Genomic DNA, 17,042 nt, shown 5'->3' with positions numbered 1-17,042 from the left:
GGACTCCCCAAGGCACACCAGGTCACACTAAGCACTGAAGTTAAATTAATAGAATGATTTGTTTTTTTTATGACAGAGTCTTATGCAATCACCTGAACTCCTTTGTTTTCTTTCATCTGAGCAGGGTTTCCCATTTCCAAACCTGATGTGTTTTCCCAGCTGGAACAAGGGGAAGAGCCATGGGTCTCAGAGCTCCAGGGTTCAGAGGAAAGACAGACCCTGAGAGCTCCCTGCAAAGGTGAGGAAACATGAAACCAACTCAGAATCTGTAAGTGCCTGAAGGAAACATCTGGGATGCCCTACAAAGCCCTTGGGAGGTCACTCAGTTCATTATTGTCTCTAGCACGGGTCATAACCTCAGGGTAACTATAACTCATGGCTTCCTGTAGATCCTAGCAGACATCAGGCAGTAGCTTCCTCCCTTCCCCCCATGAATTTGATGGGATGTGAAGGCTGAATTGATCCCCTCCTCTCTCCCATTTAGGGGAAGTGTTTGGAGGAGTTCAGTTCCTGTTTTTATTTGACCTGTCTCCAGCACTTTTTTTTGTTGGCCTTCCCCTTTCCATCCCTGTTTGAGGTTTCTGTCTCTATCGCAGCAGGTGATGCGATGGCATGTGAGAAAGAGGAGCAGAATTCTCAGCAGGAAGATGCTGGGCAAGTGGATAAACACAGAGCATTATCACAAAGATCGGAAAGGAACGTGTCCAGGAGTCATGAGCAGGGAAAATCCTGTGAGATTCAGCACAGACCAGAGAGAGAGCAGGGAAATCGGCCAAGGGATAAAGTGGGTAAATTAATTTCCTGTCGGGGAACTCAGAAGGAGCTCAAGGAAAGCACAACACAGCAGGAAATCCTCAGGGGAAAGACAAAAAATGCATGCACTGAGTGTGGGAAAAACGTATATGACCAGTCAGCCCTTATAAAGCATCAGAGAATCCGCGCAGGAGAGAGGCCCTATGAATGCCGTGAGTGTGGGAAAACCTTCTCTTGGCACTCAGCCCATGTTAGCCATCCAAGAATCTGCACAGGAGATCAACACCATAAAAACCTCTAGGGCTATCCGTACTTTCTTTTCTTTAATACTTTTCCTGATTCCCACATAGTAACTTTTAAAGTTGTTTGAACTGTTTGCAGCACCGTTATCCCTCAGCGTGTCCAAATGAGTGGCCCATTTTTGCCTTTTGCAGTTCACCCTGTTTTGAGGTGGACCCATTTGTCCTTCCTATCTACTCCATTGTCTCACGAATAATTTGAGTGTGCCCTTCCTATCAGGAACCAGGGAGCATCACATCTATACCATTCCTCCTATTGCAAAATTATTGTTCGGAATCACCAATGATTCAGATTATATCATTGCCAGTTGTTCTCACGTTGCTCTGGGTTGTGCTGAAGAGCAGTTATATTGGGAACTTTCCCAATTATATTTAAAGGAAGAGGAGCAGGGGCAGGAAAAGAAGTGTCATTTCAGCCTCTGTGACACTGGAAGGAGATGGGGTGACTCAGAGATTCCCTCCTTCCCCATCGCTCCAGACCTGTTAACTCTGCATGGCTCAGACAGGAGGGATCTTTATCACATTCTATCCCTCCACTTCTCAAAGTGTCACGTGATGAAGCGTTCTCAGCTGTCTGTGCTTGGAGACGATGCTTTGACTTCTTTAATCCTATATCAGAGTCGCTATGCCTGGAGATGAAAGTGTCAAAAACCTGGAAGGGGAATTCAGATGGATCCCAAGCACCGTGTGATCATTTGGAGTTTAAATCCCAGGTTCCATCAATTGGTAGAGCCACTTCTGGCAAGGGGGCTGTTTTGTCCCCCATTATGGGGGATGCTAGGTTACTAAAAAGTTGTTAAATAACCTAACTAATTCTATGGCATGGGGAATGGTCCCCTTCATGATGCAGATGTTGAGGAAATAGAAGTGGGTTTTTTATTGAATTTATCCTTTGTAGGTGCTAAAAAAAAGTGTATGAAATGAAATCAGTGTTGGAAATCTAATAGCTGCAGAAAAATAGCTAGTTTTGAATAGAAACTCCAGCTCTGATAACTAACAGGCCTGTATCCAGTCCCTTGCCTGGAATTGTGCCACCAAATTAAAGAAAAGCTGGGCATGTTTCAGGAAGCCATTCCTCACTAACACTGCTGAGATTTTGAGTGCTTTTGTAAAGGATTCTGAAGTGTACATTTACCCTAACCAAGGCCAAGGATTTGGAAAGAACTGGGGTTGAATGAGTACACGCTCCGTTCTTGGTTTCCATCCCAGTAAAAGAAGCTATGGTGACCAAAGCCCCAAGGAAAATTGTTTGTTTGTACAACTCACTGATTACAGATCCAAAGCATGCCAGGGTTAGATTGAGAACAATCATCCTTCACCATTTGGATCCAAAGAGAGAGAGTGCTTCATAGGACATTCCCTCCTCGTGGATTCCAAACTTGGTGCCTGATCGGGTAATGTCAAAGTCAGCTTCAGGACTCACATAATTTGTCAGACCATTCTGTTTATTAGCAAAGCACTTTGCCAGTGCCCCCGGATATGTGAGCCCCCTGCAAAGGCTCAAGCTAACTTATTTATACAGATAACCCAATTTAACATAAGAGACAAAAGGAAGCAGAAACTGACAAATATACATACATATCTTACTTCCATACTAATGTTTACCAATCTCCCAGCTCAGTAGGAGCTCTAAGTTAATTAGTTTGAGGACCCATTGTCTCACACTCCTTAATGTTTCTCTTCTTGACAACTATATTTCAACAAACCCTTCAAGTAGCATTTCTTTAATGAATTATAATTTCAATATAATTCATTCTATTTTCACAGAAACAAGGACTTTCAGGCTGTGGAAATGATGGCAACCAATGAGGCAACGAATGTGTCCGGTTCCAGTTTCAGACTTCCAGATACTCGCATGTTGAGTCCTGATTCTCTGGTTTTGTGTCTGATGCTCCGGCTTCACAATAAAGCTGATGTTGGCACAGCTGCCCCCATGTAGCTGCACTGGTGTAGCATGCTATTACAGATGCTCTAAGCCAATGGGAGAGATCTCTCCCGTCGGACTTCATTAGTCCAACCCCCTCAAGCTATATCTCCTGCTGACGTAGCGCTATCTACACAGGGCGTTAGGGCTGTGTAACTACATTGCTCAACTCTGGATTTTTCACACCCCTGAGCAATATAGTTATACCGATAAATGCCTTTTAGAAGAACCAGCGATATATGAACTCAGAGAATTGGTTGGGACCTACGTTGGGACAAACCGGAACTAGAGCCAAGGTTCAGTTGTTGGCAACGGGGATTAAAAGAAAATGAACTCATATGACAAGAATTTGAGCTCTTTGAATATGTTATTGTTTCCAATGAAAATGAATTTATTGGTTAAAGAGTAGGAGACTAATTGTGTGATAATCTGAATCACTTTGTAAAACAAAGTGTCTTGTTTTTTTTGTTTTGTTAGTCATACAGGAAGTGACAGCTGATCTTGAAAAGTTAATTTGCTTTAATTTACCCCCTGTAGTGTAAGGAGTTCTGGTAGAAAACCTCACTCCAATGGTTGGGGTGGAAGAATGTGTGTGAGAGTGTATAAGTGAATATTGGCCCAGTATAGATTTTAAATTTTTGTGTTTCAAATAGAACTTATTTTGCTTAGTTTCAAAGTCTATTTCTAGTGAAAGCAAAAGTATTCGAAGAGACAATTTGTAGAAGTTTTTACAAGTTCTTACACTTAGACTGTAAGGGTCACTGACTTCCCCACTTCTCTAATTTGCAAAGGAAAGTCATCTGTCATAGGATGTGTTCAGCAGGTAGGAAAGTTGCAGTTCTCAACCACCAAGGAAAAGGCTGAAGTCCATTACCTTTTAGGTCAAGAAGCCATCTACAGTCTGGTCTATGCTGAAAAGCGATGTTGACGTAGCCACCTCTCTCAGGGGTGTGAAAAGTCCACTCCACTGAGAGAAGTAGTTAATGTGACCTCAGCCCCAGCGCAGACAGTGTTAGGTTGTCAGAAGAATACTTCCAGTGTTTGAAGTATAGACAGAGCCTGAGACAGACCGATCCCCTATGGGAAGTGAGTCATGACATCAATTCCAATTTTGACCCATTTCCCTATATGTCAGAGAGGTACTAGTATGGAGGGCTGGGCCAGCTGTCCGATCGCCTGGTTCCTCAACTGTAGCTACAGCTCTTCGTACCCATCCACCCAAAGACTGAGAGAAATGGAGAGTTCCAACCGTTGTTATTTTAGTATCTTATTGTTCCTTTCTCTGTTTTTTGTGCTGGTCTTTCTGTTATACCAGGGGGTGAGGGTATAGCTCAGTGCATGTTGTGACAAAGCTCTGTCCTTGTCTCTATCGGTCCCACGTTTCCTGGTGGATTTTGCTAGCCTCAGAGGCTCACTGTGACCCTCCACACAGCCCTTCTCTCTCTCTAGAGGCAAGGGCCACAGCTTACTGAGCCATCATAAGCCAGCAAGGGAGGTGAGGAGAAGCAACCCTCCCTCGCACAATCTCTGTTTCCCAGTATCCATGATTAATCAAGGAGGGGAGGGAAGGGGAGGAGAGGGGAGGGGGGAGCCCGGGCCCACCCTCTACTCTGGGCTCCAGCCCAGGGACCCTAATAGTAGCAGCTATGGTAGCTGACTTTTGGGAAATAGGACGTGTACAATTCCCTGGGCTGCTTCCCCACAGCAGCCCCCACTCAGTATCTCCTTCGCTGTTTCATCAGGGCCTCCTTCCTTGCACCTGATGTGGATTTGCACTGCTTGGTTCCTCCAACAGCATGGCTTCCTCCTACAGATCCTGACACATGCGCCTCACTGACGAACTGGGAGGCTTTTCACGAGTTCCAGCCAGGCCATGATGCGCTTCAGGTATTCCAATCAACCTAGCTATCTCCACTGCTTTCTAGAAGGATCTTAATTGGCCCCAGGTGTCTTGATTAACCTGAAACAACTGCCATTTGGTTACCATAGTACCAAGGATTTGTTTAGCCTGGGGCTAAAATACCTGTTCCGCACTACTTAACTATAGCCGTCTTGCCTTACCCCGTGGCAATGTGTGACAAAAGCTTATTGGTGCCAATTGGCAAAGGGGTCACTGTCATTCACAAGCAACTCCTGTCTCAGACCTGTTGGGGACACTGGGGCATGGCCACTAGGTAACTCGAGCAGATGGAAGACCACGAGTGTCTATGAAGCCCCCTTGCACTAGGCCCAGGTGTCCTTACCCCCACCCCCCCGCCTGGAGGCACACACAGCAGTTATGCTGAGAATCTGCAACAGTATGTTGCAGAGTCAGACTGCCTGAAACTAAGCAAGGCCAAACAGGGGAGATATGGAAGAACAATGCTGAATAAAGCAGCTTTATGTATAGTTTAACAAATGATACAGAGAATCAGGGAACTAGCTGGGAACTGGATTGGCTGGCTATATGGATACTTGGGGCAGCTTGCTATTGGATAAGTATGCTGGGAAAAAGGATGTATAAAAGCCTGTGTAACTTCCTGCTCTGTTGTGCAGGATTTGAGATTTTATTCTCCCTGTACCTTTTTGCAGCTGCAAATAAACTTTTCTGCTTCTCCACCCCGTTGTGATTATTGGGTGTAGCACACCGGGTAACGAACCAACTCAAGCTGTTGTTCAGCCTCTCGGCACTGGGTGCTGGCAACAGACCTGACAAATTCACCACACCTAGGACCCAGAGCAGGGGTGGTGGAATATTCCTTACAGTGGGGGGGCCACCGGCGTCCGAACTGTGACGCCCCCATGACACTCCTTTCCCCCCAGCCCTCACTCACTCCGCCCCTTCTCCCTGAGGCCCCAATCTCACACCGCCCCTTCTCCCTGATGCCACCCCTCCCTCCGAGGCCACACCCACAGAACGCCTCTTCCCCCAAGGCTCCACCTTGTTCCCCCCTCCGTCGTCCGTTCTTAGGGCTGCTAAAAAGTGCTGGGCCCATGGCCCTCTAAACCCCCCTCGTCCTGCACCCTGACACACAGCCAGGCAGGCAGCAGTGTGTGTATGTGACAGAGACTGCTGAGCTGTGCTGAGCCAGTGCGGGAAGTGGGGGCTGATGTCGGGGCTGTCCTGCTCCCCCTGACTCAGGACTGGGGTGTCCCCCTCCCCCTGACTCAGGACTGGGGTGTCCCCCTCCCCCTGACTCAGGACTGGTTGCTTCCAGCAGCTGTCTGAACTTAGGGACAGCGTGCCAACACACTCACTCTTCCACAACACACACGCTCCCCGAACACACACACTGTCTGTCCCCAACACACACACACTCTCTGCCCACCATGCCCACGGCAGCTGAAAAGCAGCTGGCAATCGAGTCGGATGCCCATGGAACAATGGGATAGAGAAACCTGCCTCGTGTGGCTGCCCACAAGGCATTGCAAACCCTTCCCAAAGCACCCTGCGGCCAGTTGCACAGTGGGATAGCGTCCCACAATGCACTGCTCTCTGTGGCGATCCAAGAGCTGCTAGCCTGGATGCGCTCCGGTGACACAAGCAGCCTAGTGTGGACATGCAACAGCGGCTTAATTAAAACGCTTTAACTAAAGCAGCATAACTCTGTCGTGTAGACGTAGCCTGGCTCCCACTGGGGCCAAGGATGCTCAGGCACTGAAACTGAAGAGCCACAACTTCCTCCGTAGTTGGCAGGATTCAAACCTGCACAGGGAGACCCCCCCCAAGGGATTTCGAGTCCACCACCTTAACCACTCAGCCACAACTACTTGCTTTATAGAGCGCTCTCACGACACTCTAGTTCTTTTCTCACTGAGTGATCGTTTCCAATTGTTTCCTCAGACCAGCGTCCACAACACACTCACTGCTGTGCTGTTGTGTAAGTGTGCCCAGGGCTGAACAAGAATTCCTGCTCGTTTCCCTTCTGGCTGGAGCATGAGGAGAGTGTGTTTGTGGCCAGTGATGTTGCTGTAGATTGTTGTAAAATTCCTGCCTCGATAATTCAGACAGTCCCTTTCCCGTCATATCCCCAGTACATCAGTGACTGTAATAGCAGGGGGCAGGTTTTCTGTGGGGCACAGAGCTTTGCCAGGGGGTTGGTGTCTCCTTCCTTTCCTCACCCTGGAGGAAACTCAGCTTTTCATTCCATCTTTAATGTGTCATGGAATAACAACAGCGGCATGAAGAAAGAGGTGGGCAGGGTGGGCCTCAGGGGAGGGGCACAGAGGTGCAAGTGGTGGTCAGGGCAGGACGGAGAGGCACGGGTGGCAGGCTGGGTGGGTCTCATGGGTGGGGCTGAGAGGTGGGAGCGGCGGCCATGGTGGGTCTCAGGGGAGGGGTCAGAGAGGTGTGGGTGGCGGGCAGACCTTGGGGTAGGGGGCGGAGAGGAATGAGCAGCCGGCAAGGAGGCCTCGGGGAGAGAGGAGCGAGTGAAAGGTGGACCAGCAGGCCTCAGCCGAAGAGGCAGAGTGGGGTGGGAAGAAGTCCTCCTGTTAACCCAGTGCTATCTACACCGGGATTAGGCTGATATAACTGCATTGCTCAGGGAAGGTAAAATTTTTAACACCCCAAAGTAATGTTGTTACTGACTTAATTTTGTAAGATAGACCTGTCCAAAGAATCACACACACCCCTTGGGAGTAAAACTTCACCCGCTTCTCTGCTTTACAGAATCGAAACACAAGAAACGCTTGTCAGGGCCCAGTGTGGGTTGGCAGGGAGTCAGGTGTGGGCAGACACCATACATTAGCCAGAGGAAAGCACCATGGATTAGCTGGTTTAAGGCACCTGTCTTCTAAACAGGAGATCCTGGGTTCAACTCCCAGTAGTGGCTTTTAAGGCACCTGATACTGGCTCCTATCAGAAGACAAATAACAGAGTTAGATGGACCTTTGCTCTAGCCCAGTGTAGCCGTTCTTGTTGTTTAAATTACACTCATAGGCACTGATAATAGAGTGACTGAAAGTTTGGGTGTGAAGGGCTGATAGGCCAGTGTTCCAGTCCCCTCGCAGATGACCCCCTCCCTCTGGGACAGGGGCAGGTCTGAGCTCTCACACCAAGTGGCTCATTGGGGCTGCCAGAATCTGTGGGCGGCTCATTCAGTTTATGCTGAGGGTTGAGTCCTGCTTTGTGCACCGTGTCTGAGAATGAAAATCCTAAACCTCCCTTTGAAATAATGAATACAGCAGGACCTGTTTTGTCACTGCTCCAAAGCAGACAGAGAAATGGAGAAATGCCATTGAGTCCAGGGGAATACTTCACTGCGGTTTTACCTTTTTCACTTGCCAAACTCCCGCCCAACCTTCTGGGCTCCTAGAGCAGGGTCCTGAGCCTGAGCCGAGACACGTACCCTGCTACTTTACAGCCCAAGCCGCTGTCCTGGATTAATGTGACATGGGCCAGCCGTGGGTGATTCATTGCACTGTAGACGTATCCTAATGTTATGTCTATACTGCAATTAAAACACCCAGGGCACCTGTCTCAGAGCCCGGGGCAGCTGACTCAGGCTTATGGGGCTGGGGCTGCAGAGCTATAAAATGACAGTGGAGACAGATGGCCCAGGAAAGGTATCCACGCTCCCAAGGACTCTCCCAGGAACCGTGTACAATGCGGACTCCTCCGAGACAGCCCGGAGACAATGGACACTGCTTGACTCACATCAAGGCAGCGGAACTTCCTAGCAAGTTGGAAGAGGGGAAGAGACGTCATGACTTGGCCTCACTCCCACTCTGCTCAACACCTGGCAACACATCTGGAGGACAAAGACTGAACTGAAATAATTCAGAGATCAGAAGAGAATAATAATAATCCATTCAAATGAAAGTCCCCAAACAGACTAGAATTGGTTTCCCAGCAGAAAATTTTCAATTTTGTTTTCCCAGTCAGACCTCGCCAAGGGAAGCAGAGAGAAAACGTTTGAGTTGCTTCCTCCAGAGCACCTTGACCTAGACACGCTAGCTGTGGTTCACTGTCGTGGCTGAGGTGGGGGCATTTTAATTATTTGGGCTGGTCCCAGGGTGTTTCGGGGACGTTATGAGGCTGTTACCTTTTGAGATAAATACTAAGAAACAAAGAACTCTTTGAGAAATCTGGGATTTAGACGTGTTTTATTGACAGCAAGGGAGGTCTGAGTTCCTGAGAAGGTTTTTGTTTCCAGGAAGCAATGTGGCTTGTACCAAAGGGGAGATGGTTGTTTGTGAAGGAGGGGAGAAGACAAAATGCACACAATGAGGATGGGATTCAAACCCATGCATGCAAAGCACAATGATAAGCAGCCCACCACTTTAACCACTTGGCCACATCATATGAGCTGCCAAAGAAGGGACAGGAGGAGAAATCTAAGGCCAGCAGAGATAGGAAGAATAAGGAGTTTTTAAATACGAAGTGTAAGGAAGGCCTGAATGACCTCCCCCCTCACATCTAGTGATGAGCTGGGGGAAAGACTTCAGGAACAGACCGTGTTTACATAGACAGGCCTCCTCTGTCTAGGTATGCAGCAAGTATCCTTTGAATAAAAAAACAAACAAAATATAAAGGTAATTTTTTGGTTTTCCTGCAGTCAGCCAAAAAAAATGTGAAAAGAAAGGGGCATTTTTAAGCAATCATCTGTCCCCACCCAGGGGCTGGGGAATGCTTATTTTCTTTTTCAGACACTTTCTGGGCAAGCTGGTGCCAGTGGAAGAAAACCCAGAACGCCGTGGGTCCCCTGTTGCAACAAAACACTGTGTTCTGTGTTTGTCTTGTTGTTACTGTTATTTTGGTGGATATTGTAAATTCTTCAGGCGTGACACCCCCTTTTAATTGGGCATGTCGTGCTGCCCCTTTCGGGGCCAAGGGAAAATGTACCCTAATTCAACCTCTTCCACCCTCTACTCCGCCACCTCCCTCCAAATTCTCTGTGACACTCCCATCCCCACGGTGGTCTACCCCCATCCAGAGACCTGTGGTTCTTAATGCAGCTGGTTTACAAATGACTATCGCTCTGTTCCCCACTGACTGGTCTCTCAGTACAACATTTGATAACTGTTCTGTTTACCAAAGTAGGTGAAAGAATGTTGCCGTGAGTAATTTCAAACTCATTTGAATTGGATGGAGGGGAATTAAACAAGAACATCCGAAAAGGGTGAGCCCCCACAAATTACCTCTGGGAAGGCTGAAACTCACTGCAGGAAGCTGACTCAGTGTCTCGAATCCAACGCTTGGAATGTGCCTGGGGCTACTGGACGGTGTGGGATTACGTCAGGGATTTGAATCAAAGACTCATAGAACCATAGAATAACAGAGTTGGAAGGGACCTCTGGAGGCCATCTAGTCCAACCCCCTGCCCAGAGCAGGACCAATCCCCACTAAATCATCCCAGCCAGGGCTTTGTCAAGCCTGACCTTAAAAACTCTAAGGAAGGGGATTCCACCACCTCCCTAAGTAACGCATTCCAGTGTTTCACCACCCTCTTAGTAAAAAAGTTTTTCCTAATATCCAACCTAAACCTCCCCCACTGCAACTTGAGACCATTCCTCGTTGTCCTGTCATCTGCTATCACTGAGAATAGTCTAGATCCATCCTCTTTGGGTCCACCTTTCAGGTAGTTAAAAGCAGCTATCAAATCCCCCCTCATTCTTCTCTTCCGTAGACTAAACAATCCCAGTTCCCGCAGCCTCTCCTCATAACTCATGTGTTCCAGTCCCCTAATCATTTTTGTTGCCCTTCGCTGGACTCTCTCCAATTTTTCCACATCTTTCTTGTAGCATGGGACCCAAAACTGGACACAGTACTCCAGAAGAGGACTTACTGATCCCCAGTCACTTACTGCAGGAAGCGCCGTCCACGGGGTGCAGTATATCCCACCGTTGCCACCAGTTGTCACGGAGTCCCTGGGCGATGCTCTGGAGCTGCTCCCCATGAAGCCAGGCAGGACTCTGGGGCAGTCGCCTTTCCGTGAGCAGCCTGTCTTCAGGACACACAGCTCACCCAGCTTCCACCTTCCTGGGTCTGACCTCGGACCTTTCAGCTTCCTCTGCCCCTCCATGCGCTTCCCACAGCAAGTCCGCTCAGGCAGGGCTCCTGGGGAAGCCAGAGGGTCCTGCACCCCAACTTCGCAGTCAGACGTGACTCTCAGCCAGCCAGTAAAACAGAGGTTTATTAGATGACAGGAACATGGTCTAACACAGAGCTTGCAGGTGCAGAGAACAGGACCCCTCAGCTTGGGCCATTTTGGGGGGGGCAGTGAGCCAGACAACCCCGTCTGCCCTTCACTCCATGTCCCAGCCAGCCCCCAACTGAAACTCCCTGCAGCCCCTCCTCCTCTTGGCTTTGTTCCTTTCCGGGGCCAGGAGGTCACCTGATTCCTTTGTTCTCCAACCCTTTAGCTCTCACCTTGCAGGGGAGAAGGGCCCAGGCCATCAGTGGCCAGGAAACAGGGTGTCGGCCATTCTCTGTGTCCAGACTCCTGCACACACCTGCCCTCTAGGGCTCTGCAACGATCATACACCCTTATCCCACCACCTAGATACTTAAGAACTTCATAGGGGAAACTGAGGCACCCCCACACTATTCAGAGGAAACATTAAGAACAGTCCCACTTTGTCACAGAGGTAAAACCTGAGTGTATTTCCCACCACTATTTGGTCAATGAATAGAAATGGGCAACATTGGCAAACGTTTTAGATCCATATTCAGGAATCTGAGAAAAGGTGTAAAATTGAGATTTTCATTGTAATTTATAATTACGGAGACAGGGAAAGCTCTCAGGGGCATATTCAATTAGAAGTAGACAACTAGAGTAAAAGTGGGGCAAACTTTTTTATCAATCTTTAAGACGTACAGAGAAAACGTGTCACAAACTACGCAACTGAGAACATGGGATAAATGCCAAGACCGGGGGGGATTTTATGTGGCTATTAAAGAACTAGCTGGAAAAGGGGGGACCGTTTGTCATATAAAATCCAACCTGTCCAAAACATAAACAGAGAGTGATCGTCGTCCCCCCCCCGCCAACCGTTCACCTGGGCAGCAGGGAGCCCTCTGAGGGGCTGACTGAAGGGGGCGGGGGGGGGGGAGCTGGAGGGCTCCCTGGGGGAGGGGAGGGGGCGGCAGTGGGGGATGGGCAGGTGGGGGCTGGGGGCAACGGTGCGGCAGTTGGGGGCCGCAAGTGGGACTGGGAAGCCGGAATCGGGGGCAGCCCCATGGGGGACACGTCCCCTCCCTTCCCCGCCCCGGCAGAGACCCGGCGTCTCCTCCCACCCCCACGCCGGGGCAGCCAGGTTGGGGGATGGCTCCGGGCTCCAACTTCCCACCGACATCGGGACAAATCGCTGCAGATAAAACGGGGGGGGAGGGAAATCCCGCCCCCCCCCCACGGGAGGGGAGTTTCAATGGACATGTGAGGAGGAGGGAGAGACTGGGGGGGGGGATCGGGGAGACCAGAGAGCGGATCAATGGGGGGGTGGGGGGGAGTTTACAACCAGGTGGGAGCTACCGAGAGGGAAAAGGGGAGACCTGGGGGGCATTTGTGCCCGTGGGGGGGGAGGGGATCCAATTAACTCCCCCGCCGCCCCCCACTTCCCCCCCGGGGAATTTCCTGGCTGCACAGAGACAATTCAACCCCCACCCCCCGCAACTCCGGCTTCTCCCCCCAACACCCCCCAAGGGACCCCGCCCGCCGGGCCCCAGTCTCTGCCCCCCCCAATCCCAGCCGTGCCGGGGGCAGAGAGTCACTTTCCTGCCCCCCCAACCGCGGGGTCTCCCACTCACCGGGTCGGGGGCGGGCAGAGCCGGGGCTGGTCCCAGCTGGAGAAAGCCCCCCCCGGCCGGGCACGGGGGGTTAATGACGGGCCCCCCCAGCACAGACCCCGGAGCGGAGCCGCAGCTGCTCCTCCGAGAGACCCGACACGAGGCAGCGCCTGGGGGCGGGGCTTAGAGCTGACCGGGGGCGGGGCAGCGCCAGGGGGCGGGGCATGGAGCAGACAGGGGCGGGGCAGCGTCTGGGGGCGGGGCCTGGAGCAGACCAGGCGCTGCCTCGTGTCGGATCTGTAGGAGGAGCAGCTGCGGCTCCCCTCCGGGGTCTGTGCGGGGTGGGGCCCGTCATTAACCCCCCCGTGCTCCGGTGAGTGGGAGACCCCGGGGGGGGAGCGCTGGGCGGGGGGGGGCAGGAAAGTGACTCTCTGCCCCCTACCTGCCCATCCCCCACTGCCGTCCCCTCCCTGCCCCCAGGGAGCCCTCCAGCGCCCCCCCCCCCGCCCCCTTCAGTCAGCCCCTCAGAGGGCTCCCTGCTGCCCAGGTGAACGGGGGCCGTGGGGGGGGGACCATCACTTTCTGCTTATGTATTGGACAGGCTGGATTTTATATCACAAACGGTCCCCCCTTTTCCAGCTAGTTCTTTAATAGCCACATAAAAGCCCCCCCGGTCTTGGCGTTTATCCCATGTTCTCAGTTGCGTAGTTTGTGACACGTTTTCTCTGTACGTCTCAAAGATTCCTCAAAAACACCCTCAACGTTTGCCCCACTTTTACTCTCGTTGTCTACTTCTAATTGAATATGCCCCTGAGAGTTTTCCCTGTCTCCGTAATTATAAATTACGACGAAAATCTCAGATTTACACCTTTTCTCAGATTCCTGAATATGGATCTCAAACGTTTGCCAATGTTGCCCATTTCCGCTCTATTCATTGACCAAACAGTGGTGGGAAATACACTCAGCTTTTACGTCCTATCAACAACTGCTATAAAATCCCTCTCATTTTCCACTTTCCTCTCTATAATTTGCATAAATGGATCCAAAATCCCTCAGATTTCCACCCTTTCTCTTTCATTTCTGAACACTGATCTCAAATCTCAGGTTTCCCTCTTACGATGTCATGATCAAATGTCAATTAAAAATCCTCTTGGGTTTGGGGCTGTTCCCCATGTCTCTAAATCCCAGCAACTTGTCCTTCCTTGGAGGGAAACTGTCGCCCTGAGTTCTTCTCCATCCTGGTTGGGAAATTAACCCCCCTGCAACAATGATCATCTTTCCTTCTCCTTTGAGAATCATTTGTTCCCTCCTTTCTCTCTGTTAAAAATGTTTGCTGATAAAAGAGACGAGCCATATACTCAATACCCATCAAAGCCAGGGGCCTCCCCCTGTTTGGGGGATGGGTGGTTCCCAGTTGGTAACAGGAGAGTTGGCTGGACCCTTTTCTTTTCTCCAGCTGGCACGGGATGAGGAGGTCCCTCTGAGTGCAGCGTGGTCCAGAAGTATCCCAAACCCCATGACAAAGGGTCTCCGTGAGGGGGGGCTTCCCGCAGTGCAAAGCTGTAGCCAACTCTGGGGTGGATCCACGGTGGCCATTATTTGCTAGTGTTGCCAGCACCCAGTGCCGAGAGGCTGAACAACAGCTTGAGTGGTTTGTTACCCGGTGTGCTACACCCAATAATTACAACGGGGTGGAGAAGCAGAAAAGTTTATTTGCAGCTGCAAAAAGGTACAGGGAGAATAAAATCTTAAATCCTGCACAACAGAGCAGGAAGTTACACAGGCTTTTATATATATATATTTTTAGCATACTTATTTAATAGCAAGCTGCTCCAAGTATTCATATAGCCAGCCAATTCAGTTCCCAGCTAGTTCCCTGATTTTTTGTATTATTTGTTAAACTATATATAAAGCAGCTTTATTTAGCATTGTTTTTTTATATTGTTTTTGTTTGGCCTTGCTTAGTTTCAGGCAGTCTGACTCTGCAACATACTGTTGCAGATTCTTAGCATAACTGCTGTGTGTGCCTCCAGGCGGGGGGGCCAAGGACACTTGGGCCTAGTATGCAGAGCTGCTGCGAATGCCTCCAGGCGGGGGGTGGGGGCAAGGACACAGGGGCCTAGTGCGAGGGGGCTTCATCGACACTCCTGGTCTTCCATCCCCTCGAGTTACCTAGTGGCCATGCCCCAGTGTTCCCAACAACTCCCCCCTTTGAGAACATTTAACAGCCTTGGCTTTGAGTTTTTTTATTTGGGCTATTTATTTTTTTATAATATGATTTTTTATAAGCATTTTGTGATAGCCCTGAAGAGAATGATTTATTAATTTTTGCAAAAGGGCCCTGATATATGATATTGCACAGCATAATACTAGTAATACAAGCAATATAGGAAAGAGAAATTTTAATAGCAGGCTAAATAAACCACCAAGCCAAGATGACAAACTTTAGCCTGAAAACAAGGGTTATAACCAATTGTTTTTTGGGGCAGTATAGGCAACCTGTGCTTTGGCTTGGGCATGGGTTTTAGCCTGTATTATTTTTTTATAGATTTTATAATTGCTATTATTTATATATATATAATATTGGGGCCCGATGAGGGCATAATTTTTTTTTTGGGATGCTAAGAGATAGTTTAAAGCTAGCCTGTTTTGGAGGGAAAATGTTTTGAGCTGCTATATTTTTTTATTTAATGTTTTTATTGTTGATTTTAAATTATTAATTGAGTTTTTTAATTTTAAGGCTATTTTTTTAAGTATTATTTGCAGCTTTATAGTATAGGTCTCCGTGAGGGGAGGCTTCCCGCAGTGCAAAGCTGTAGCCAACTCTGGGGTGGATCCACGGTGGCCATTATTTGCTAGTGACAGAGTATGGAAATGTCTTACTTATTTTGGCCCTCCATGGCTTCCCTTCTCCTGTTAAAGAGGCGTCCCCCCGGGCTCCCCCTGCCTGTGTGACTGGCCAGCAGGGGGTGGTGATAACTTTCTATCCACTTGTCAGACACTGTGAGGGAACACTGTTGCTGGGGGGGGCAGGTGTTTGTGCGGGGAGATTGCAGCGGGAGCTGAAGGGGCATTGTGGTAGGGGGAGGCCTCTGGGTGGCTGGGCAGGGGGGGCCCTAGTCAGGTTGGTGGGTTCTGGAGGATTTGGGGTTTTGGGGGGTAGTTCTGATGTGCCCAGCCCTAAGGCTATGGGTCCTGGAGGTGGATATCGCTGGGGGCCTGTTGGCTGCAGACCAGTGGGGGTGGGGGTCTCTTGGGCAGGTGGGGCAGGGGATTAGATGCTGCCTGGTGCTGTGCCAGGGGCTCTGTCTGGGATTGCCCAGCTGGCTCCTGGGACCATTGCCATGCCCAGTGCACAGAGCTGTGGTGGGGCGGTCCCTGGCACAGAGTGAGGGGTCCTCCTGTAAAGCGTCAGGGGGTCCTGCTGGGAGGAGGAGGGGGTCCCAGGCAAATGGCCTGGCAGATCCTGGTGGAGGGCAGGTGGGGGTCCTAGGCAGACAATGGGGAAATCCCAGGCAGGCAGTGAAGGACTATAAAATGACTCTACAGTAACAGCCCCCCACCCCATTTCTCCTGCCATCTGCAGGAGCAAATCCAGCCATGGGGGAGCAAACAACCCAGGAATGAGAGTTTCCTTGCAGACAGGCATGGAGAGGGCACAGGGAAAAGGAGATAGAGAGACTGACAGGGTCCGTGGGATAAAAGGGTTTTGAAAGAGATTTCCAGCTCTCTCATCTGCCCAGACAGATGTATTACTGCACTGTGGGGAGAATCACTTTCCTGTGGACGAGACGAGGATCAGAGAGAGGAAAACCCAGTTCCTGACTCCATGTCCCTCCTGCTGGGGTGTGGCTGTCATGGGGTCAGTGTCAGAGGGAATCCTCGAAAGGGACTCCTTTGGTTCTGCTTTTTTCTGGGATTGCGTTCAGAGACTTTGTTTTGGGATGCGGGAGGGAGAAAGGAGGTTAAAAGTGTGTCTGTGGGCCTAGCCTGGCAGGAGGGGCCAGGTCTCTGCTGTAATCCAGAGATTGAGCATTTTCTCAGCACGGCAGAATCTCGGATCTCGCTCTGCAGGGAAAGAGCCTGGGGGAAGCGTGATGTGAATTGAACTAATGTCCGTTCCTAAACTTCTACAACAGCCCTTCTTGCCCGGCCAGGTTGCAGAACGACGCTCATGTTTCTTTCTGGTTCATCCCGTCCTCCCATGGGACAAGGGAGCGACATGGCTGCAGAGGAGCCAGCTCAGGTAGGGATTATTGTGGGGGGTTCTGATCTGTTCCTGCAGGAGGGAGAGGGACAGGAAATACACGGGAGAGGGGAAGGTTTGCACCGTCTGGTTTGGAGGTTGGAGCGGGGC

At 50.2% G+C, this 17,042-nt stretch overlaps 1 protein-coding gene and 1 non-coding gene across 2 annotated transcripts in view; one reads left to right on the top strand and one right to left on the bottom strand.

Annotated features, from left to right (window-relative positions):
• LOC140904411 (uncharacterized) overlaps positions 1-17,042 on the top strand; it is a 112,080-nt gene that overhangs the window by 88,986 nt on the left and 6,052 nt on the right. Inside the window, exon 2 of the mRNA XM_073326808.1 lies at positions 866-1,003. Within this exon, the coding sequence (XP_073182909.1) occupies positions 866-1,003 (138 nt within the window). The remainder of the gene's footprint in view (positions 1-865; positions 1,004-17,042) is intronic.
• On the bottom strand, positions 6,641-6,726 carry TRNAS-CGA (transfer RNA serine (anticodon CGA)). Its single transcript has one exon. It is a non-coding gene; the product is annotated as a tRNA-Ser (tRNA).

The sequence above is a fragment of the Lepidochelys kempii genome, unplaced genomic scaffold (genome assembly GCF_965140265.1).
Source record: "Lepidochelys kempii isolate rLepKem1 unplaced genomic scaffold, rLepKem1.hap2 scaffold_112, whole genome shotgun sequence".
NCBI classification, from domain to species: domain Eukaryota; kingdom Metazoa; phylum Chordata; order Testudines; family Cheloniidae; genus Lepidochelys; species Lepidochelys kempii.
Note: the sequence above shows the minus strand (reverse complement) of the source record. Positions and strands in the feature narration are given on the sequence as shown.